At 45.0% G+C, this 25062-nt stretch overlaps 1 protein-coding gene across 1 annotated transcript in view; it reads right to left on the reverse strand.

The window, feature by feature from the left end:
• The window catches only part of SYT14 (synaptotagmin 14), a 272359-nt gene that overhangs the window by 92293 nt on the left and 155004 nt on the right, over positions 1-25062 (reverse strand). The window contains exons 3-4 of the mRNA XM_029593290.1: positions 16954-17225; positions 5729-6181 (exon numbers count right to left, since the gene is read on the reverse strand). Coding sequence (XP_029449150.1) covers positions 5729-6181; positions 16954-17225 — 725 coding nt within the window. The remainder of the gene's footprint in view (positions 1-5728; positions 6182-16953; positions 17226-25062) is intronic.

Genomic DNA, 25062 nt, shown 5'->3' on the forward strand with positions numbered 1-25062 from the left:
TTCAGTTCCATTTTCAGCTATTTATACTGTATTAATACTTAACATTTATCCATGTGACACCTGCTTGTTCTAATGTGGATAAATACAGCACCTCCCTGATTGACAGTCATAGCGGTGAGAGTGTCTACACAGGAGTAGACACCAACCTCTCCTCAGGAATTAAATAAAAATCAGAACAAAAAGCAGGCTAAAATGATATTTTTTCTTTGGCAACTAAAATTAGTTTCCATTTTGTTTCCATTTTCTTAAACATCTCTACATTTTTTATATATTACTTTTCTGGCTCTTTTGGACTTCCTGCTCAAATGAGCTGTTAGGCTACAGCACCATGAGCCTTCAATCGCAACTACCTATTAGTTTATTGATTTTATTTTAAATTATTTATATCCTCTGCCCTCCAGAATATTCGGGGTAGGTTATAAAGCCACCTATGGCTTTCCTCCCAATTTTAGATCCTTGACCTTAGCCCAATCACTGCAGCAACAGTCCTTGGCTGGAGACCACACACCAGGGTTCCTTCTGGAACCCTGACATAATGGGGCCTAAATCCAGCCACTAGCTGTAACCATTGTACAATGACTGGGATTCTATTAGAATTCTGTGAATAAGTATGTGGATTTAGGTAAGCTGGGAGATAGAATGTATCTGGATTTTCAGAAGGTATCTGACAAAATTGCTAAGCAGAAATGGGATCTACTTGTTGAAGGATTGCTGAGCAGAGATGGGATCCACTTGTCAAAAAGGGGTGCAGTGTCTTTTAACACAGAATGGCAAACCTGTTGAGGAGGAGGGCTTTAAATTAGAATCATTGGGGATGGGTGAACAAAACCCTAAGGTAAGTAAAACATTAAATACTCAAATAGAAATGGGAAATATGGTACAAAAAAAATGCAATATTTGGAAAGATATGTCCACTAATGCTCATTGTATGGGGAATAAAGTCCAAGATCTAGAGGCAGTCATGGAAGAAGCTGATTTAGATATAGCAGCTGACACAGAGACATGGTACACGGAAAATCATGACTGGGATATATAGTTATACCCGGCTACAATCTATTCAGGAAGGACCGGGTAGGAAGGAAAGGAGGAGGAGTGGCATTATATATAAAGAATAGTATTAAAGCAACAGCATTGCTGGACTTACAAGGTAAGGAGGAGGCACTGTGGGTTAATCTGGAAAAAGAGAATAGAGCATCTATTTATATTGGTGTAATATACAGACCTACATCACAAATAGAGGAAATGGACAGAGATTTAATGAAGGATGTTCACAGGATTGCTGTGAAAGGGAAGATGCTGCTTCTAGGGGATTTTAGTCTTCCAGATGTTGATTGGGACATCTCAACTGCAGTATCTTCTAGAAGCAGGGAGATCCTGGATTCTCTGCAAGGAGAACTGCTCTGTCAACTGATAATGGAACCCACATGGGAGGGGGGGGGGGGGGGGTGGGCAATACAGGACTTGGTGCTTACCAACGAGGATAGTATTTCTGATGTAGTGGATGATCATCTGGAAACAAGTGCCCACCAGATAGTGAGGTTCAATATTAGGAAGCAAGAGATGAAGGTTCATTCTAAGGCGAGCATCCTAGACTTCAGGAAACCTAACTTTCTCAAAATGGGGGAGTACCTCAAGGAGTTATTAGCTGAATGGGAAAATCTAGGGGAAGTAGAAGGGCAGTGGGCAAAACTAAAAGGAGATCTCATAAGGGCAACTAATCTTTTTCTTAGGAATGTAAATAAAAGAAAGAGGAAAAAAGACCCTTATGGTTTTCTAAAGAAGTAGCTAAAAAGGTAAGGGAGAAAAGGTTAGAATTCCTAAACTACAAGAGATTAAGAGGAAGACAGGTAACAATATCTGGAAAAATTAAGAGAAGCTGGGAAAGTAGTCAGGAATGTGAAAATTCAAATAGAAGAAAAAATAACAATACGGTTAAATAGGGGGACAAGATTTTTTTTAGATATGTTAGTGATGGAAGGAAGTGCAAAAATGGCATTGCGAGACTCAAAAGTGAAGGGGAGGAATAAGTAGAGACTGATGAGGAAAAAGAAAAATTGTTTAACAAATATTTCTGTTTGGTGTTCACTGTGGAAGAACCTGGAGCAGGAGCACAAAAAACAAACACAAATAAGATTGGAAGTGAAGTAAACCTCAATCGATTTTTCAAAACAATGTATTTGTGAGGAGCTAACTAAACTTAAAGTAGATAAGGCAACGGGGCTGGGTGGGATACATCAGAGAGTACTAAGAGAATTTAGAGATGTCCTAGCAGCTCTGTTTGCTGACCTCTTCAATGCTTCTTTAGAGTTTGGAGTAGCTCCAGAGGGCTGGAAATGGGTGGATGTGGTTCCTATTCATAAAAGTGGAAGTAAGGAGGAGGCTGGAAGGTATAAGCCAGTTACTCTGACCTCTGTGGTGAACAAACTAATGGAATTGCTGCTAAAAAAGAGGATATTGCCATTTTTGGAATCCAATGGATTGCAAGATCTTAGGCAGCATGGTTTTACCAGAGGTAAATTTTGTTAGATGAATCTAATCAATTTCTTTGACTGGGTAACTTGAGAATTGGATCAAGGGAGAGCACTAGACTTAGGGGTAGATTTTAAAACCCCTGCGCGCGTAAATCCTCCCGGATTTACACGCGCAGGGCACTTGTGCGCCGGCGCGCCTATTTTGCATAGGCCGCCGGAGCGCACAAAGCCCCGGGACGCGCGTAAGTCCCAGGGCTTCCTAAAAGGGGCGGGAGGGGGCGTGTCCGGGGCAGGGGGCGGTCCGGGGCAGGTCCAGGGGCGTGGCGACGGTTCAGGGGCGGGCCGGGAGGGCGGTCCCGAGTCCCCCGGCACTGCGGCCTGTGCCGGGGAATGCTGGGGTGGCGCGCGCAAGTTATGCCTGCTTCAAGCAGGCATAACTTGCCCAACAAAGGTAGGGGGGGATTTAGGTAGGGCTGGGGGGTGGGGTAGATAGGGGAAGGGAGGGGAAGGTGGGGGGATGCGGAAGGAAATTTCCCTCCGAGGCCGCTCCGATTTCGGAGCGGCCTCGGAGGGAACGGAGGCAGGCTGCGCGTCTCGGCGCGCGCAGGCTGCCAATTTTGCGCAGCCTTGCGTGCGCCGACCCCGGATTTTATAAGATACACACAGCTACGCGCGTATCTTATAAAATCTGGTGTATTTTTGTTCGCACCGGTGGCGCGAACAAAAGAACGCGCGCATGTATTTTTTGAAGATCTACCTCATAGTGTACTTGGATTTCAGCAAGGCCTTCGATACTGTTCTGCACATAAAATTTATAAATAAATTGTACACCCTTGGAATGGAACCTAGAATGACTAACTGGGTTAGAATTAGAAACTGGTTGTGTGGGAGGGACAAAGGGTAGTGGTAAATGGAGTTTTCTTTGAAGAGGGGGGTGGTTACTAGTGGTGTGCCTCAGGGATTAGTCCTTGGACCAGTTCTTTTCAACATTTTTGTGAATGACATAACAGGAAAGTTTTATTTTTTTGCTGGTGATATCAAAATCTGTAACAGGATGGACAGCTAGGAAGGAGTGGAAAACATGATAGATCTAGTGAAGCTCGAGGAATGGTCTAAGGTCTGGCAGCTAAGATTTAATGCTAAAAAATTCAGAGTAATGCATTTAGGATGCAAAAAAATTAAGGGAAAGGTTCAATATTGGGGGTGAAATGATGATCTTAAGGTGGCTGAACAGGCAATAAAAGCCAGAAAGTTGCTTGGCTGCACAGGGAGAGAAATGGTTAGCAAAAAAAGGGAAGTGATATTGCCCCTGAATAGATCCCTGGTGAGAACTCACTTGAAATACTTTGTACAATTCTAGATACCACACCTTCAAAAGGCTATAAACAGAATGGAGTTGGTCCAGAGGGTGGCTACTAAATTGGTCAGAGGTCTTCATTCTAAAGCATACAAGGATAGACTTAAGGAGCTAAACATGTATACATTAGAGGAAAGGCAAGATAGGGGAGATATGATAGCGATATTCAAATATCTCAAAGGTTTCCATGCACAGGAGATGAGCCTTTTTCAATGGAAAGGAGGATCTAGAATGAGGGGTCATGAGATGAAATTGAAAAGGGGTAGACTCAGGAGTAATCTTAGGAAATATTTCTTTACAGAGAGGGCAGTGGATGTGTGGAACAGTCTCCCAGTGTAAGTGATGGATTCAAAATCAGTATCTGAATTCAAGAAATCATGGGATAAATATAGGGAATCTCTAAGGAAGTGATGAGAATTATAATACTAAATTAATTGGATGGATGGGTAGACTGGATGGACCATATGGTCTTTTTCTGCTGTCATGTTTCTATGTTTCTAAAATGTCAAATGAGAGACTCCTCAGGAAATTAAAAAGTCATCGGGATAGGACTATGTCTTATTGGTTAAAGAACAGGAAACAAAAAATAGAACTAAGTGGTCAGTTATCCCAGTGGAGAGAAATAAATAATGGAGTGCCCCAAGATCTGTACCAGGACCAGTGTTTAACTTGTGATCTGAAAAAGAGAGAATGAGGTGATCATATCTGCAGATGACACAAAATTATTCAAAGTAGCTAAAGCACAAGATGACAATGAGCAATTTCAGGAGGACCTTGCTAGACTAGGGCCTGAGCACCTAAATGGCAGGTTAAATTTAATCCAGACAAGTTCAAAGTCATGAATTTAGGGAAAAGCCATCTTCAGTAATACAGGTACATAATGTTGAGTTCCATATGAAGAGTTACCTAACTGGTAGCAGATTTTAATAAAATAATTAACCGTTGTTTTCTTTTTTTTCATTTAACAGACAATTAAACTCTGAAATTTGATGCCAGAGGATGTGGTCAAGGTACATAAACAGGTTTGGACAATTTTCTGGAGGACAGGTCCATTAACAATTAGTAGTCAAGTGGACATGGATATTACCAGCTCATACTTCTGGAAGTAAGCAACAGGGAATGAATTGCCCTATTAGGATCTGTTGGGTACTTCCAAGTGACTTGGATTGGCCAGTCTTAGAGAGACTATGATGAGATTGATGGACAGTTTGCCTGGTCCAGCCGGGCACTTGTTATACTGTTATATGCTTCGTTTCCTACAATGGTGTGAACGTTGCCTGCACAGCATCCCCAGCTCCAGCTAACCCAGAAATCGAACCAAGGAACTCTGCCTGGAAGTGTGCAGCACTGCTACTGACCTACCTGGCCAGGGCCATAACTCTCTGAAATTTAAGGAACCATTACAGCTACAAAAATACAGGCACCTCTTAAGCAGTAAGCAGAAGGAAGAAAAGAAATAATGTACCAAAAGAGCTTAGTTTCAAAACCCTAAGCCAACATTCATAAAAATCAACAAAGTGGTTTTAACAAAAAAAGCTGTAAAAAGTGTACATTTAAATCACAAAAAGTTTAGCATCAATTCATTTTAATATAAATCTCATAATTTTTGTACAACTGTGGTATTATTTCTGACAAGGTTTAAATTAACCACTTACTTGCAAATGTGTGTGGGGATTGGTAAGTGCTTGGCAAAATTCTTAAGATGGCCTACCATGCTTTGTATGAAAAGTCTAAATGTATCTGAAGCACTTCTCTCTGCATGCTGTTTTTGAAAACTAGGGAAGAAAGAACTAAATTAAGGTGATGTGTTGACAACTGAAGTGATAATTAGTGGCCGTTCTCCTGAAATTACAGTATAATCTGGAGCATTCATTCTTACTTTGTTTTATTCAATACTTACAGAGAGACTGTAGGAAGGCTCCAGCGTCACTGGTATTGACATCTTCCCTTGTAGGTTCAGCTTTGTTAAGTAAAAAATCTTTTCCCCAACAATTCTTTCCTTTTTCATGCGACGTATACCATATAGTCTAAACCGAACTGCATAATTCCCAATCATCTCAGACTCAATGTGACTAAACTTGAATGTTTCTGTAAAGACAGGGCATGGTCCCCTCTGGATGCCAGTTTTTGCTCTCTGTTTCTTCACAGGTAGAAGAACAAGGTGGACTTGCCATGAGTTGCTACTCCCTGTCCTATTATATGTTGGGATATCTGTGACAGCTGTCACTGTTACTAAAAGTTTCTGTTCTTCTGAGTCATAGTCAAAAGTCACATCAAGCGTGCCATATTTAGCTACCGGCTCTGCATCAAAAGATTTAGGAAGCTGTGAAGAAGATCCTCTTGCTGACATATCCTAAGACAGAAAAATATGATTATAAGTATTTATCATTTTTCTCTTCATAGGAAATTAAGTATGGAAACAGAAAGCATTTCTATATAATATGGTAACATAGTAGACGTCAACGGATAAGGATCAGTTGGCCCACCTAGTCTGTCCAGTTGTTTCCATCTACACTGCTCTAGCTGAGGATATATCCAAGCTGTCAGTCATACAAATTTGATCACCTGTAAGATATCAGGATATTCTGCTAGTAATAACTGGAACAACATAATAGAAATGTGCTCTGCTCGTGAAAACATTTATTGCCATAAAGAAGATGATAGTGATCATTACAGTTGTAAAATATGGCAAAATAGGCACTGATAAAGTAATGATTACATGCCCTAGGTGTATTTTGAAGTACAAACTAAAAGCAAGTTGTTTAGCTTTCTCCCCTAGCCTTCCAAGGAGTGCAGCCATCCCAGGAAGTGAGGAGTCAATTACTTCATTGAAATGCCTGACATATTCTTTCTCTAATTCCTTGTATGTTGTTGTCTAGTGCAGAGAACAAATTAATTTTTAATTATAAAAATAAAAAATTACAAAGCACATAAGAATGTGATACTCATAAGTAATTAGTAATAAATGCTACATATCAGAAATATCAGCTGACACTGATTGAGGTACATGAAATCGATCTAATTCAGTTTACAGTGTTCTCTGTCAACCACCAGACTATGATTTGCCATACATTGTAAAAGACATCACTCCCAGTAGTTCTCAACCTTTTCCTTCTGCCAGAATTATGGGACTCATCACAAAATCAATTCCCTCAACATTATAATTTATAATATTTTTTGCCACCGTTCTACAGCATAAAAACCTAGGGTAGATGTTCAAAGATAAGACTTAGCTGGCTAACTTACAAGGAATATTCAGCAGAACAGCTATGCTACCGAATATCCCCGTAAAAATCACCAGCTAATTTTAGACCTGCTGCTAAGGCCTCCTTTTGGGAATGGAGGGATTAAAGGCCTTAGGTCTGTACCCACACGTACACACACACCTGGTCTGCTTCGTCTTAGATTCCCTCTGTTTGCTGAGAGAAAATTTCATTCTTTAAGAGAGGGCTAGTTAAACAGTGTATGTTGGGAGATCAGATAATTCAGTCATGTTTTGCTACTCGGGTAGAAGCTCATCATCCCTGTATCTCTCGGCTGAAATACAGGCTAAGGGTCCATTTTGTGAAGTCAGAATCCATCTTGCTGCATACATAGTAGTGAACCTGAGGGAATCTGCCTACAAACCAAGAACAACATAGGCACACACATTTACACCTGCTAGGGAGCAAAGTGTAGATATGTATGTATAGATGGTTTCCCTGCCCCAGCTTCACCCCCCTCCCCCCCCCCAAAGCACCTCTTTCTAGTGCATGTAAAAGTATGCACAGAATCCCTTCTGCATGTATCTTTACTCACTCAAGCCCTGAATCCCTCCCCCCCCCCCCATCAATTTTTAAAGCCCATTTCTTGATCTTTATAAAAATGTGTTAATCGCCTAAGCCGAAGCACTAGGCAATGTACAGTTTCAACATTCATAAATCAAAAATAACACAAACAAAAAACAATCTTACAACAATATGAAGGTAATTTTCAAAGGAGTTATGCATGTAAATATAACATACTATTGTAGCGATTTTCAAAAGCCACATACGTGCGTAAAGTGCACTTACATCAGTAAATCCCATGGACAATTCATTGGCATATATTGTAGCAATTTTCAAAAGCCCACTTACATGAGTAAAGTGCATTTACACGTGTAAAACCTAACTTTAATTATGTAAATGCTTTATAAAATCAGGCCTTTAAAGTGCACTTATGCATGCAAAACCTATTGAAAATTCAATGGCATATATTGTAGAAATTTTCAAAAGCCTACTTATATACATAGTGAATTTTAAAAGCATTCCTTGCACTAAAATGTCCCAATGCAGTGGCCTCAGCCCAGGCCCAGACATGATGCCAGGGCCCAGCCTGAAGGTTGGGTTCCAACATCTGGACATTGATCCAGGCCCAGGGCCGATGCCAGGTCCAGTCTGGAGGTTGGGTGCCAATGCTAAGGCCTCAGTCCAGACCCAGACCAGAAACCAGGGCCCAGTCCAGAGGCTGGATTACAAAAACCAGGACCTCAATCTAGACCTAGGCCCAAGTCCAGGCCTAGAGGCCAGAGACCAGGCTGCAAAGTGTTACGACTGTCGCTGCCCGACGTCTCTACTCCACCCTCCTTACCTCTGTGGTGACTCCTCCCGCGGTTGACGGATGTTTGGCTGCCACGGCGTCTGCCTGCCTTCCTCTCCGGCGTCCCCGGTCCAACTTGGGTGCTGCCTCCCGCCATGCTGTCCAGCTGCCTTAGGGCAGCCCTGCTTCAAATACTTTCTTTGGTGAGAACCTCAGGGGCGTCCCCCTGTGATGACGTCACGCATCCCGGATACAAAAAGCCTACGCTACTTTTAGCTAATCGAGTTAGCAAGGGTAATGGTAAAGGGATGCATTACGGATGGGACTCCGTACCTGGCTATTCTGCCTCTCCATTTTTGGACATTTCTCTATTTGGGGTACCCGCTCCTTGGGGGCCTCTCTCTTCTCTTTCAGGTCGCTGTCTGGAACCGGTACTCGTTCCTCGAGAGCCCATGTTCCCAGACTCGCTGCCTGAACACTAGTTCTGCCTGGAAAATACTGCTGCCTACACCATCAGTGAGCTACCATCTACTTCTCTCGGAGCTGTTCCCTGGAACCAGGTACTCGCTCCTCGAAGGCCTGCCTCTACTCCAGCTCCTGTGTTTCCTACCGAGAGAAACCGCTGTGTGAGAACCAACGAGGCTCTATTCCAGAACCCTGCATATACTTCATGTACTCACCATCTCAGTTTCTCTTCACTACAGTACAGCCATTGAGGGATCGCTGTTCCAGAGCCCTGAGGACTACAAGCCCAGCAGGGCTTCATCTCTGCTCACTACTGCCACCTCTGGTGGCTCCTCAATATTGTTAATAAAAGATCTATCTGTGTTGTGTGTCCTAAAGCTGAGCCTGACCTGTGGCCCCTCACGGGACTTCCCCCATGGGCGTGGTCAGCAGCCACAGTGTCCAAGGGTCCACCCAAAACCTTACAAACAATAACACAAAGATTCTCTTTTGCTTTCTTCTTTTCTACTTTGAATGACATCATCTGCTGGGGACACACTGCATTAACTTAACTCCAGTGCCGTCCTCCTTAGCAAAGGGCGCCATTTTGGTGTACAATGTCAGCCCTGGGCCAGAGCCTTGGCCTAAGCTGAGGCTTAAGTGTCAGAACCCAGCCTCTGTGCCGGGTCCCGGCACCTCACCGAGACTGGGCTAAGGCCCAGGTGTGGGAACCCAGCGTCCAGGCCAGGCTCCAGTGTCAGGCTTGGTCCTGGGCCTTGGCCTAAGCCGAAGTCTTTGCGTTGGGACTGGGCCTCCAAGTCAGGCCCCAGGGTTGGGCTGGGGCCTGGTCAAAGACCCAAGTGTCAGGATTTGCCATCTGGACCGGGCCCCAGCATCAGGCCTGGGCCATGGCCTGGGCTGCAGCGTTGGATCCCTGATGGACGAGGTTAAGTGGGGACTGGGAAGTTTCCCAACTCTGGCAAAACTTTTTTCAGGCCTGGGTCTTTGCTCGAGTTTCAGCTGAGGCCCTAATGTCAGGCCTGGACCTAGGCCGAGACTGCGATATTGCGCTCAGGCTTAGGCCCTGGCCCCTGTGTCAGGCCTCGGCCTAAGCCTAGGCAAATTCCCCAACCTCAGGCCTTGGCCTAGGCAAATTCCCCAACCTCAGGCCTTGGTGCTGCCCTTGTGTTTGAAAGTCGGCTGCAGCCCCTTATTTGGGCCCAGGGCCTAGACCCGACGAGTGATTTTTTTTTTCTAAATGAAACATGAAAACCCACAAAATTTCATCATATTTTCAATTGTTTTGTTTTGCACACAAAATTAAATGAGATAGGAAATATCATCGTCATTTCCTATTTTGTAACGAAGGCACATCCCTAATGTTAATTCTTCCTGTTATAGGCAGGCTTATACCAAAGAGAAACTTGATTTCTCAATAGGCATCTACTGCATACATTGAAAAATCAGACATGTAAGGGAACTTCTCTTGCTAATCAATAACTAAAACAGTATTTAATTGTTAATTTAGGGAAATAATATTACACTATCAACTAAAAATTCTGCAAAAACACATTTATTCCTTCAGTGCTCTTTGTAATATATTCTAAAACTTTTTAACTAATTGAATATGTCATTCATTTCTATAATAGTTACATTTAAATGAGAGATCATGATCCAGAACAAGTCAATAGTTGTATCACTATTGTACAGTGAAATAGAAAATACTGTTTTAGTTTTAAGGCTCAGTATTTTCTGTTATCAAGAACAAGCTAAAAAATGTTTATTCATGATATCATTAAGGAGAACTTTACTAAGCCAACTAAAGCTCAGGGATAGAGCAGATCATAGAATGCAGACATTTCAGAATTTTTAAGGATTTGACACCCAGATCAGCACAATGTATATCTACCTTATAAATGGGCTCTGACCGACGGCCCACAAATGCGCAGTAGAGAGCAGCTCTACCGCGCATGTGCGGGCGAGCACGTCGGTCAGAGCCGTGCGTGCCCGAAAAAAAAAGTGACAGCCCCCCGAGATCTGCCGGCAGGAGCGGGAAGAAGCAGCGGCGCCGCGCGCATGCGGGAGTGACAGCCCCCCCCCCCCCCCCCCGAGATCTGCCGGTTGTGGATGATCTTAAAGGGGAGGGGATTGAGAGAGGGGGAGTGACTGAGGAGAGGGAGGGGAAGGTGAGAGAGAGAGAGGGGGAGGGAGGTGTGAGAGAGGGAGGTGAGAGAGGGGGAGGGAGGTGTGAGGGAGGTGAGAGAGGGAGGGGGTGAGAGAGGGAGGGAGGGAAGGTAGGGAGGGGGAGAGGGAAGGTAGGGAGAGGAGGGAGGGAAGGTGGGGAGGGGGTGAGGGAGGGAAGGTGAGGGGGGTGAGAGAGGGAAGGTGGGAAGGTGAGGGGGTGAGAGAGGGAGGGAGGGAAGGTGAGGGGGTGAGAGGGAGGGAGGGAAGGTGAGGGAGGGAGGGAAGGGGAGAGGGAGGAGAGGAGAGGGAGGGAGGGAAGGTGAGGGAGGGAGGGAAGGGGAGAGGGAGGAGAGGAGAGGGAGGGGGAAGGTGAGAGAGAGGGAAGTGAGAGGGAGGGGGGAGAGAGTGAAGGAGGAGGGAGAATGAGGGGGAGGGAGTGGGAAGGAAACGGACCGAGCCCGTTGTTACGGGCTTAACGGCTAGTGCATACATATACTGTATATACACATAGACACACAAACACTCATGCAAAATTGGTGCAGACTTCCCCTGCCCCACAGAATTTCCCAGTTTCTATACAAATTTCACTGTGTGGCTGGCTACCGTGCCCAACTGGACCCTGGTGTAGGACCAGAAAGGGATACAGCTGGGACAGCAATGTTATCCACTTTGGTGAACTAGTTAGGGAGAGACAGCTGCATCATCAGCCTGTGTGGGTGGAAAACGGAAGCAGCAGCAGCAGCAGCAGCAGCAAAGTTGGCCTGCAGGGCCCAAGAAAGAAGCAGCAGCTTTCAGTTCAAATACAATATCAGTCCGGGAGGCCAAGATGAATTCAGAAGCAGCAGGGGAATAAAGGTACCCAGGGATATCATGTTGACTAGAAACTTGTTCAGTGTTCTTAGCTCACTCTAGAATGGGATGATGTTCACTGGGTTTTTTTTGAGCATTAGAAATTACCTGGAGTAAAATTCCCACCCTCTGTTCTGTGGTGGTACATAAATACATATTTGACTGCATTTGCCTGCAAGAGGGAGAGGAAATTCTTCTGTAGTATGTTCTGGTAGGAAGGGGAAAAGAAAGTCCCCCTCTGAGGGCAAATTGCTGGGATTTTCCATAATACCAATTTGTAGCCCTCCTTCATTAACCAGAGAACCCAACTACCTGGAGACTTCCTCCAACAGGTTGGTACTCCGTTAAGGAGACTTGAACACTGGCTATAGACTCTGCAGTCAGTCCAAACTTTGTTCTGCTGGTGAGGCCTCGAGCTCTGTTGCTGACTGGATCAATTGTCTTTTCAGAAGAAAAAAACTGCCTCAATGAACTATTCCGGTAACTCCTGTCTGTGTAGGGCAAATTGGAAGAAGCAGTTAAGATCTGAAGTGAAGGTCCACTGCTATCTTGATCTTCTCTTCAAAAAGGTTCTCACTGCTGCAAGGCACATCAGCACGGCTTCTCGTGCACATCCTCCCAGACGTCAGAATCTCACAAGCATGAGAGTCTGCAGGCTTCAGTAGCTCTGGCAGAGGCTCTCAGTACCATCTGGAAAGCCTCACAGGTCGCACATTCACCTAGCAAACAAAGTTCTCCTGGAAAGAGAAACTCAGCAGGAACTTCTGCAGAATGGAATGCATTTACTTGATCGTATAGATATGGTGAGAAACTCTGCAAGAGCAAAGCATAGCATTCTGAAAAAAAAGATCTCTAACGAAGTCCAAAGTCTTAGATTCATGTCCTGGAAGAACCGAGGAATGAATCCTGGACATCTTGATCCTTTTCAGCATGCATTCAATAGCTACAGAGTGGTGTAGCAACTGGATGACTCCAAGGGCTCACCAGAAATGATTCTTCATGTCTGCCTTCTTTGAAATAAGAAGTATAGTGAATGGGGAGGCTGAAAGAAGGGAAGTGGTGAGAGAAGACTGCAGAATTCTCAATCATTAGTGACTTTTCCATGGGCCACCCTGTGTGTGTATATATATATATATATATATATATATATATATATCTATATAAATAAAAATGTTAAATAGTTTGGACAAAATCGCTAATCTCAGAAACCACTGAACTGATTGCTTTCAAATTTGGACACAACCTTCATTTCGCATACAGGAAGGTTCTTCTGTACTTACATTACAGATATGTCACACCTGTGACAGGTAAAATAGGTTTAAAATTTTTTTGAGAAAACAGCGACATCTGCTGGATGCAAGCGCCATCTGTTACTAGAGATGTGAATCGTGTCCTCGATCGTCTTAACGATCGATTTCGGCTGGGAGGGGGAGGGAATCGTATTGTTGCCGTTTGGGGGGGTAAAATATCGTGAAAAATCGTGAAAAATCGTGAATGAAAAATCGAAAAAAAACGTAAAATCGCAAAACCGGCACATTAAAACCCCCTAAAACCCACCCCCGACCCTTTAAATTAAATCCCCCACCCTCCCGAACCCCCCCCCCCAAATGACTTAAATAACCTGCGGGTCCAGCGGCGGTCCGGAACGGCAGCGGTCCGGAACGGGCTCCTGCTACTGAATCTTGTTGTCTTCAGCCGGCGCCATTTTCCAAAATGGCGCCGAAAAATGGCGGCGGCCATAGACGAACACGATTGGACGGCAGGAGGTCCTTCCGGACCCCCGCTGGACTTTTGGCAAGTCTTGTGGGGGTCAGGAGGCCCCCCCCAAGCTGGCCAAAAGTTCCTGGAGGTCCAGCGGGGGTCAGGGAGCGATTTCCCGCCGCGAATCGTTTTCGTACGGAAAATGGCGCCGGCAGGAGATCGACTGCAGGAGGTCGTTCAGCGAGGGTTCCGGCGCCTCGCTGAACGACCTCCTGCAGTCGATCTCCTGCCGGCGCCATTTTCCGTACGGAAAATGGTGCCGGCCATACGCGTATGGCCGGCGCCATTTTCCGTACGAAAACGATTCGCGGCGGGAAATCACTCCCTGACCCCCGCTGGACCTCCAGGAACTTTTGGCCAGCTTGGGGGGGCCTCCTGACCCCCACAAGACTTGCCAAAAGTCCAGCGGGGGTCCGGAAGGACCTCCTGCCATCCAATCGTGTTCGTCTATGGCCGCCGCCATTTTTCGGCGCCATTTTGGAAAATGGCGCCGGCTGAAGACAACAAGATTCAGTAGCAGGAGCCCGTTCCGGACCGCTGCCGTTCCGGACCGCCACTGGACCCGCAGGTTATTTAAGTCATTTGGGGGGGGGGGTCGGGAGGGTGGGGGATTTAATTTAAAGGGTCGGGGGTGGGTTTTAGGGGGTTTTAGTGTGCCGGCTCACGATTCTAACGATTTATAACGATAAATCGTTAGAATCTCTATTGTATTGTGTTCCATAACGGTTTAAGACGATATTAAAATTATCGGACGATAATTGTAATCGTCCTAAAACGATTCACATCCCTATCTGTTACACCTTACACTAACACACGCTACACTAATCATTTCACCAGTCCAGGTCCATGTTTCAATTCCATTTTAACACATTCGCGCACTTTTTTCGCCGGAAGATAACTATTTCCTTTACAGATAAAATACACCCACCACCCTCCTCACACCCCCCACACACATGCCAAATTGATTTACTTCCCACAGCCTCCCAACACACACAAAACCACCCTCCTCACACCCCCCACACACATGCCAAATGTATTTACTTCCCAGGCCCTCACAACACACATAAAACCTGACAGAAGTCTGGGAGGCTCCAGCGGGGGGCCAGGACCGGTCCGGGACACATCTCATGCACTACGGCCATCAGCTGCCAGCAATCAACATGGCGCCAACGGCCCTTTCCCTTACTATGCTACTCGGGGACACCAATGACGGCAGTAGCCAATGTGACATAGTAAGGGCGAGGGCCCCTCGGCGCCATTTTCAGGAATGGCAGCCGGCGGACCTTTGCCCTTACTATGTCAGAGGACCTACCGCTGCCATTGCTCCACCCCACTGACATAGTAAGGGCAAAGGGCCGTCGGAACCCGTTTTAGTGCTTGCAGCCGATGGACCAACGCCAATACATCGCTCCCGGACCGCTCCTGAATGCCCGCTCCACCGACTGACAATTTTATCAGGTCTCGGGGGGTCTGGAGGGTGGGGGGTGGTAATGAATTTATTGCGAACATCTTGGGGAGGGGTCACGAGGGGGGGCAGGTTTCATTCATTCAGCAACTCTGGGGGGGCAGGGGGTGGGCTACTGTTTTTCGCAGGGCTGGGGGAGGGGGGGCAGGAGAGTGTGGGGTGGTTAGTTTAAGAGAACGTTTCTCATAGGGTTGTTTTTTGGGGGAAGGGGGAGGTTCACACACAAATATATACACTAAACTTGCACGATCTCGGGAACACACCAAAATAGCCCTCCCCAGACCACAAAACAAATTTGGAAGTGCAAATTTGGTTAGGTACTCCCCTATTTGGCTACATAACGTGCACAGATGCCCAGGGACAGACCACATGTAGCACCAACAATTTTAATTTCCCAGGTCTTGGGAGGGGGCAGGAGGGTGGGGGGTTATTATTTGATTTAAAGGGTTGGGACTGGGGTTTTTTTTTTTGGGGTGGGGGTTTCCCACAGAAATAGAAAGACAAAGGTTTTCTGATCTGAAGGGTAGGCAGTAGGCGGGGGGAGGTGACAGTGAGGGTAGGGAGAATGAGGGAGGAGGTGAGTGTCAGGGGAGGGAGAATGAGGGGAGAGGTGAGTGTGAGGGGAGAGAGTTGGAGTGGGGACAGGGGAGGGAAGGGGGGGTGAGTAACCAAGGGGGAGGAGGATGAGTGACTGAGGTAAATGAGCAAGGGGAAGGGGGAGGGAGGGTAAAGAACCTGACTCTGCCACTGCAACGCGTGGCCGGGGTACCGCTAGTATATATATATATATATATATATATATATATGTGTGTGTGTGTGTGTGTGTGTGTGTGTGTGTGTGTGTGTGCATAGATACACAGGCAGTATACCTTAAATCATTCTGTATTACCAGTGCAGTACTGCAGTATTTATGAAGTTCCTTAAGGCCCATATTTCTTTATCGCATCAGGCTACACTCCAGTCCAAAGATGGTTCCGATAATATCTGTCTCTTGAATTAAAAAGCTTTGCACACAATTTTAGAAGCAGACAAATAATTTGCTAGTGCTACCCTGGGGGAGGGCAATTTTCCAAGCCATTTATGCACATAAAAAGTATTTTTATGTACTGTCTGTACAGCCTGTTATCTTTCAAACCTGTTATCTGTAAAGCCTGTTGCTAATTATTGTTAATTGTAAACCGCGGTGATGTATCTTCTTACGTACTGCGGTATATAAAAATCTCTAAATAAATAAATAAATAAATAAATAAATATTTCACCCATGTAAATCTGAAAACTGCCCAACCTAGATGTGGCTAAAAGTCTGCTCCTTTGCAAAAACGTGCAGACTTTTAGCTGCACTGAAAGGAGGTGTTCTTAGGGGTTGCTTTGGTTGGGGAGGAAAAGCATGTACATACAGGAGAATTTTCACAGGAGTTACGCATGTAAATGCAATATACCATTATAGCCATTTTCAAAAGCCATTTATAAGCATGAAATGCACTTACGTGGGTAAATCCTACGGACAATTCAATGGCATATATTGTAATAATTTTCAAAAGCTCAGTTACATGGGTAAAGTGCAATTTCATATGTAAACTCAATTTTATGCATGTAAAAACTTTTGAAAATCAAGCCCATAGATTGTATTTTCAAAAACCTTTGCATAAACAGCAGGTGCATGTGACCAGGTACCCCAGCAATTTTCAAAGTAAAAGTCCTTGTGCATTTTGCCTTTGAAAACTGGTGCAAGGACGTGTGGGAAAAAAGTATGTTCAGACTTTGCATAAAGGCAGGTAGTTTGTTTTGCTATTACAGGGCAATCTTCAAAGAGTTATAGCTCGATGTCGGAGACAGACACAAAGAATGAAATATATTCCACTTACTTCTGGGCTAAGGACAGCAGTGCTATCGCTTGGTACATCCTCTTCATATCCTTTGTTATGAAAGCTTTCTATTTCATGTCCAATGCTTCCCTCACTTGGGCACTTATTGTATGAGTACCTCGGACTGTTGCTGCCTTGAGAAAATTCACATTTACTTTCTTCAATTTCAGAGGGTGTAGAGGACAGATGTAGAGAGCCACTGTCATCTTGATATGGTGGAGGCTGTAATTCATCCAATGGAGGTGTCCTTCTCATTCTTTGAATGAGGTTTGCTGTAGATGAGTGACACAATAAGTCTGATCATTCATTGTTCATAAATTTTCACACTGTCAAAGGTCTGCATTGAAAATGATACTTTACCTTTGCAAACTGAACTCAAGGACTGACAGGTGTGCAAGTCTATTGTAAAATAATTCACGATACACTTCAATGAGCATGGGGAAGTAGAACTTTTTTTTTTTTTTTAACAGCCTTGCTAACTGTGATGGTTATGAGGTTATTACAAAACTTGGTTATAAGACATAGAAAGGGGACTGGGCATTAGATTGCATATTGGTTTTGTGGTTTTCTATTCTCGCTGTTTTCTTCTTGAGGCTCTGTGGCTCTCCACTCTCTGTCATGGCCCCTCAGATTCAGACTGTTGCATAAACACCTTGGAACACATCTTGGTAGCTAAGAAGGTTATGTCTGTGTTGTGCATATATATACATACACACACACACACACACACACACATATATATATATATATATATATATATATATGAATCACTTTACAAATTAAAAATCAATTGTAAAAAAAAATTGGCAGTACAAAAACCGTTTAAAGTGTTCATGTAATAAACAATATTGTATAAGGAAACAGGAACACTAATTAAACAAATTCTCAATCACAATATTTATATATATATATATATATACAGAATAATAACAAACTATTTATTTATTAAAACATCATATCCAAAAAATATCTCTCACACCACTCATTACATATTTTATAGACCTCTATCAAATCTCCCCTCAGTCGTCTCTTCTCCAAGCTGAAGAGTCCTAATCTCTATAGACTTTCCTTATAAGGGAATAGTTCCATCCCCTTTATAATTTTGGTTGCCCTATTCTGTACCTTTTCTAATTCTGCTATATCTTTTTGGAGATGTGGTGACCAGAACTTCACACAATATTCGAGGTGTGGTCACACTATGGAATGATACAGAGGCATTATGATATTCTCTGTTTTATTCTCCATTCCTTTCCTAATAATTCATAGTATACTATTTGCTTTTTTGGCTGCTGCTGCACACTGAGCAAAAGATTTCAATGTATTATCAACGATGACACTTAAATGTTTTTCCTGAATGGTGACGCCTAATGTGGAACCTTGTATTGTGTAGTTATAATTTAGGTTACTCTTTACTAACAAGTGCATTTTCAAAGGGCTGTGGGCCGGATTTTAAAAGGGTTACGCGCATAAGGTACGCGTGTAACCCTTTTAAAACCCCCCTGCGCGTGCCGAGCCTATTTTGCATAGGCTCGGTGGCGCGCACAAGCCCCGGGATGCGCTTAAGTCCCGGGGCTTCACTAGGGGGGGCGTGTCGGGGCGTTCCCGGGGGCGTGTTGGGGGGGCGTGGTGCCGGCCCGGGGGCGTTCCAGGGGCGCGGCTGAGGTCTCCGGAATAGCCCCCGGGTCGGGAGATGGAGCGCCAGCAGGCCGCTGGCGCGCGCGAGTTACACTTGCCGGAGACAGGCGTAACTTTTAGAATAAAGGTGGGGGGGGTTTAGATAGGGCTGGGGGCTGGATTAGGTAGGGGAAGGGAGGGGAAGGTGCGGGTGGGTGGAAGGACAGTTCCCTCCAAGGCCGCTCCGATTTCGGAGCGGCCTCGGAGGGAACAGGCAGCGTGTGCAGGGCTCGGCGTGCGCAAGGTGCACAAATGTGCACCCCCTTGCGCGCGCCGACCCCGGATTTTATAAGATACGCGCCTACCTTATAAAATCCAGCGTACTTTTGTTTGCGCCTGGTGCGCGAACAAAAGTACACGCGTGCGCTGTTTCTTAAAATGTACCCCAGCGTGCGTAAAAACCAGGGTTTACACGCATGGCCGGGCCTTGCACGTGCTACGTGCATTTTACAACAGGCCTGGCCATGCTCATAAATCCCAGTACATGCAGAAGTGCTGGCCGAGGATAAAGGGGCAGCCCAGGGGGACTGTGAGAAATTATAAGAGGACTTTGCAAAAATGGGAGACTTGGCATGAAATAGCAAATTAAATTTAATGTGGACAAGTGTAAAGAGATACACTTACGGGTAGATTTTATAAATTTACGCGAGCGAGTACTTTTGTTCGCGCACCAGGCGCAAACAAAAGTACGCTGGATTTTATAAGATACGCAAGTGCGCAAGGGGGTGCACATTTGTGCAACTTGCGCGCTGAGCCCAGCGCATGCTGCCTGTTCCCTCCGAGGCCGCTCCGAAATCGAAGCGGCCTTGGAGGGAACTTTCTTTCCACCCCCCACACCTTCCCCTCCCTTCCCCTACCTAACCCACCCCCCCCCCCCCCCCCGGCCCTATCTAAACCCCCCCTACCTTTGTTGGCAGATTTACGCCTGCCGAAAGCAGGCGTAAATCTGCGCGCGCCATCACCCGACCCGGGGGCTGGTCCGGAGGCCTCGACCATCCCCCCTGGGCCGGCGCCATGCCCCCGGTCCCGCCCCGAACCGCCCCCTGACCCCGGACACGCCCCCTCCCTGCCCCTTTTACAAAGCCCCGGGACTTACGCGCATCCCGGGGCTGTGCGGGCGCCGGCGGCCTATGCAAAATAGGTGCGCTGGCGCGCAAATGCCCTGCGCGCATAAATCCAGCCGGATTTACGCACGCAGGGCTTTTAAAATCCGGCCCAGTGGGGTCAATTTTAAAAGGAGCGTGCACACATCCATGTGCGCATGGTTACCGGCGCCCACACATGGACATGCCGATTTTATAATATGCGCGCGCACAGATTACTTCTGCTCCAGAGGAGCAGTAAGTATTAAAACAAAAAAAACAGAGATAGGTAGGGTTGGGGAGGAGAGGAACTTATCCAAACCTTTTTTAAACCCAACTACACTAATTGCCTTAACCACATCCTCTGGCAATGAATTCCAGAGCTTAATTATACATTGAGTGAAAAAAACATTTCTCCATTGCTACTTGCTATCTTCATTGAGTGCCCCCTAGTCCTTGTACTATCCGAAAGAGTAAGTAACCATTTCATATTTACCAGTTCAAGTTCTTTCATGATTTTGTAGATCTTTATCATATCCTTCCCTCGGCCATCTCTTCTGCAAGCTGAACAGTCCTAACCTCTTTAGCTTTTCCTCATAGGGGAGCTGTTCCATGCCCTTTATCATTTTGGTCACCCTTCTCTGTACTTTCTCCAATGCAACTATATCTTTTTTGAGATGCACCAAACAGAATTGCACACAGTATTCAAGGTGCGCTCTCACCATGGAGTGATACAGAGGCATTATGACATTTTCCGTTTTATTTGTCATTCCCTTCCTAATAATTCCTAACATTCTGTTTGCTTTTTTGACTGCTGCAGCACACTGAGCCGAAGATTTCAATGTGTTATCCACTATGATGCCAGATATTTTTTCTGGGTGGTAACTCCTAATATGGAACCTAACATTGTAACTACAGTATGGGTTATTTTTCCCTGTATGCATCATCTTGCATTGTCTACATTATATTTCATCTACCATATGGATGCCCAATCTTCCAGTTTTATAAGGTCCTCCTGCATTTTATCACAATCCGCTTATGGTTTAACTAACTCTGAATAACCAGCAGAGGACACCTGACCTGAGTCCAAGGTTTCGCATTCTGACTTTAGATTAAAAGCACAAGTGAACAGAAAGGTCTTCAACATTTTTCTAAAACACAAATATTCGCGTTTTTGTCTTAGGTTTTCTGGAAGCTTGTCCCAGAAGGAAGAACCCACAAACTGGAACATATGATCCCGGGAGGTCTGTAGGTGAATGGCTTTGTGAGATGTTGTTACCAATAAGTGTTTAGCAGAGGACTGTAAGGTGCGAGGGACAGTAAGAAGCTAATTCAAGGATGCAGTGTGGAATTAAACCATAGATTCGAAAACCAGAATAAGAATTTTCAATTGAATCCTCCAATGAATGGGGAGCTCATAGAGCTGATACAAAGCAGGAGTAATGTGGTCATGAAGAGAGTAACCTGTGATGAGATGGGCTGTGGTATTTAGTATAAGCTGCAAGGCCTTTAAAGAGCACTTGGATAAACCCATATAAAGAGAATTATAGTAATCAAGACAAGTGAGAATGAGAGCCTGTACAACCATTTGAAAGTCCAGAGAATTTAGGAAAGGTTTTATAGATGAGAGAAGACACAATTTGAAAAAATAAGTATTAACTAAAGACTGGATTTGTGGGTGAAAGGAGAGTGATGAATCAATTTTCATTCCCAAGTCACAAGCGCTAGAAGAAATAGGAATAGAGGTACCATCAAATCACCAACTTGTTGGTGCAATTAGAAGGTCAGTGCGAGAGAGCAGCACAATCTCACTTTTCTTGAGGTTAAGAACCAGATTATTATCCAGTAACCAGGATTTTATTTTAGTTAAACAAGAAGCCAATTCAGAGAACATTGTGTCAGTTGTAATGGAAATAGGTAGTAGAAACTGAATATCATCAACATAGACTTTAAAAGTGAGGCGTAGCCAAGATAAAATAGTTCAGCGAGGCAAAAGATAAATGTTGAATAAAATGGGAGAAAGCTGATCCCTGAAGGAAACCAGTGGACCAAGGAACTGGGTGGGAACATGAATCCCAATAGTCCACTCTAGAGAAGCGATTGTGTCAGAAAAAAAGAGAACCAAGAGAGTACCCAAGCAGAAAAACCCAGAGATTCCAAATGCTTCAATAGGATGGCATGATTAACCATGTCAAAAGCTGTGGTCAAATCTAAAAGGATGAGGGTATACTGCCTCCCAGCATCAAAGCCCTCTCTAACCATTTCCTGGCTGTTGCATCCGTCCATTCCCGACCGCTTCACTCCGCCTACCTTTCTTTCTTTGCACCTCCTCTCGCTATGAATGGACGTCTGGCTGCCGCGGCGTCTGCCTGCTGTCCTCTCCGGCGTCCTCGGACCGGCTTGGGCGCTGCCTCCCACCATGCTCTGCTGGTACCTTAGGGCGTGTGCGCCACGCGGCCCTCACTCTTATTTCCTACTTGGCGCGAACCTCAGGGGCGTCCCCCTGTGATGACGTCACGCTGCCCGGATATTTAAAGCCTACAATGCTTGCTAGCCTTTGAGTTAGCAAGGGGAATCTTACGGTTGGGATTCGCTCTCCGTACCCAGCTACTCTGCCTCTCCAATTTCCATTGGACTCTTAACGCTAACGGGGTACCCGCTCCTCGGGGGCCTCACTTGCTTTTCAGGTCGCTATCAGGAAACCGGTACTTGCTCCACGAGGGCCCATGTTCCCTGACTCGCTGCCTGCTCCTACCTTCTCTTCTGCCTGGAAGGATTCGCTATCTTCAACACCAGTGAGTACTACCATCTTCACCTCAGAGCTGTTCCCTGGAACCAGGTATTCGCTCCTCGAGGGCCTGCCTCCGTTCCAGCCCTAGTGCCATCTCCTACGTGGAACCGCTGTGTGAGTACATTACCTTCAAGCCTCTCAGCTCTCAGGGATCAGGTACTCGTTTCTCAAGGGCCTGCTCTCCCTATCCTGGGATTCTCCATACTGGGTCTTTGTGCATATTCCACTGTACTCATTATTCTCAGTTCTTTCCACTACAGCACTGCTACCGGAGGAGTTGCTGTTCCAGCGCTTGAGGGATACTAGCCCAGCCGGACTACTTCTGCTGTTCACCACTGCCACCTCTGGTGGCTTCATCACATTGTCTAATAAAAGATCAATCTCTGTGTTTGTGTGTCCTAAGCTGAGCCTGACCTGTGGCTCCTCACGGGACTTCCCCCCATGAGCGTGGTCAGCTGCCACAGTGGCCAAGGATCCACCCAAACCTCACTATTACACAGGGAAGACAAGAGAAGCAATTTTTTGTTATTCTTAGGACAAAACCCAAACTGAGAGTCGTGCAAGAAGTGGTTATCATCCAAGAATTCTTGAAACTGGCATAATACCACCTTTTCAATTATCTTTGCTAGAAGAGTGATGGAAGAAATAGTATGAGAGGGATCTGTGAGAAAGGAAGTGGGAGTCTTAGGAACAGGATGAACCAAAGCAACTTTTAGTCCAGGGGCAAAACCCCTTGAAGCAGAGAGATTTGTACAACTGACTTCAAAGCCTCACCCAGATCTTCCCTTAGCACCTTAATAACTGCAGTTGAACACAAGTTGAATGGACAAAAATTATCCTTCATTGCAGACAGAATAGAATAGATTTCTGCTGTAGAAGGTAATTTGAAGTGGCATCATATTGTTGCAGCTGGAGACAAAAGAGCCTGAGGAAGTGAATTGTAAGAAAGACTAGTGCAAAGCTGGGTTATTTTTTGCTGGAAAAAGAAAGAAAAATGTTCACAAGTAGCCTCAGAGGCTTCCAATGGTTCATTCTGAGGTGATTGAAACAATGCACAAACTACCCTAAATAATTCTTGGGGACGAGAGGTTGCAGACACAACGCATTTAGATTAGTAGTCTTCTTGGCATTATCTAAGGCAGCTCTATAGCAAGAGTGTAGAACAGTAAAGCTCCAAATTGTCAATGGTTTTGGCTTTTCTCCATCGACACTCGGCTCTCCTAACCTGCTGCTTTAACGACCTCATATCTGAGGTATACCAAGAAACATTATTTCTTTTCCTACTGAGTAGCTTTACCTTAGGGGCAACAAAACCTAGAACTATATGTAGAGTAGACTGACAATGACTTATTGCATCAGGCACATTAGGGAATATAGTAGCATAAAGCATAGGGAGCCAAGACCTGCGTAGCTGGTGCAAATCGATCCTAGATCAATGAGTAACAATATGAGCCCTCTTCTCCACAGTGAACATCCTATCAGGAATTGATAGTGTGGTCTGAATTAAATAGTGGTTAGACCAAGGGACAGGATAGCAGGAAATAGTAATAGGGCGATTAGTGATCCATAACGTACAGATAAATATGAGATCTAAGGTAAGTCCTAGTTTGTGTGTACAAGAGTGGACGATCTGGACCAACCTAGTGCTTCCATAGATGTTAGGAAATAATCACAAGCAGGAGATAATGGGATAGTGTCAACATGCAAATTAAAATCACCCAAAACAAGAATGCTTTTCATGCCTGCCTTAGTAGCCAGCAGGCAATCAATATAAGCTGAGGGATTTGATTCTAAAAAATTTGGGGAACAATATGTTAAACATAGACCCCAGTCAAAACCAGATTTAAGAAAAAGTACTTCCATAGGGGAAGCCCCTTCATCTGAAGGGTCCACCTTCAGCTGTAATAGTGATTTTGACAACACCAGTATCCCTCCACCACATTTATTTGCCCTACATTTAGAGAAAACAGAAAACACACTCAAGGAGAAGAAAGTATCTTTTCAATATACTAGTTTGTTAGGTGGCCCTGGCTTTTACAGTCTGGGCCCGACTTTACGTCTGGGGCACTGATATGCAGACATTAGAGAAAAAGCGCAGGACTGCTTCTATGGTCAAGTCCAAAATCAAAGCACATTCAAGCATCATTGTCTGAATTATCAAGAAGGCTGCTCACCCTGTAAAAATATTGCTAGCAGTAATTTTGTTATAGGTTTGACAGTTGCTTGGTTTTCACTGCAAATATTACTACCCTTAATATAAGGTTTGGGGGTAACCTGCACAGAGCAGCAGTTACTACCCTTAGCAGAAACATGGGGGTAACCTGCACGGAGTGGTAGTTACTACCTTTAGCAGAAACATAGGGGTATCATGTACGATGCAGCAGTTATTACCCTTAACATAAGGCTTGGGGGTAACCTGCCCAGAGCAGCAGTTACTACCCTTAACAGAAACATGGAGGTAACCTGCACAAAGTGACAGTAACTACCATAAGAAGCTTGCTGGGCAGACTGGATGGACCATTTAGTCTTTATACATTACATAAAACAGAGTCGCATAAAAAC

This window comes from Rhinatrema bivittatum, chromosome 3 (assembly GCF_901001135.1).
Source record: "Rhinatrema bivittatum chromosome 3, aRhiBiv1.1, whole genome shotgun sequence".
Classification (NCBI taxonomy): Eukaryota; Metazoa; Chordata; class Amphibia; order Gymnophiona; family Rhinatrematidae; genus Rhinatrema; species Rhinatrema bivittatum.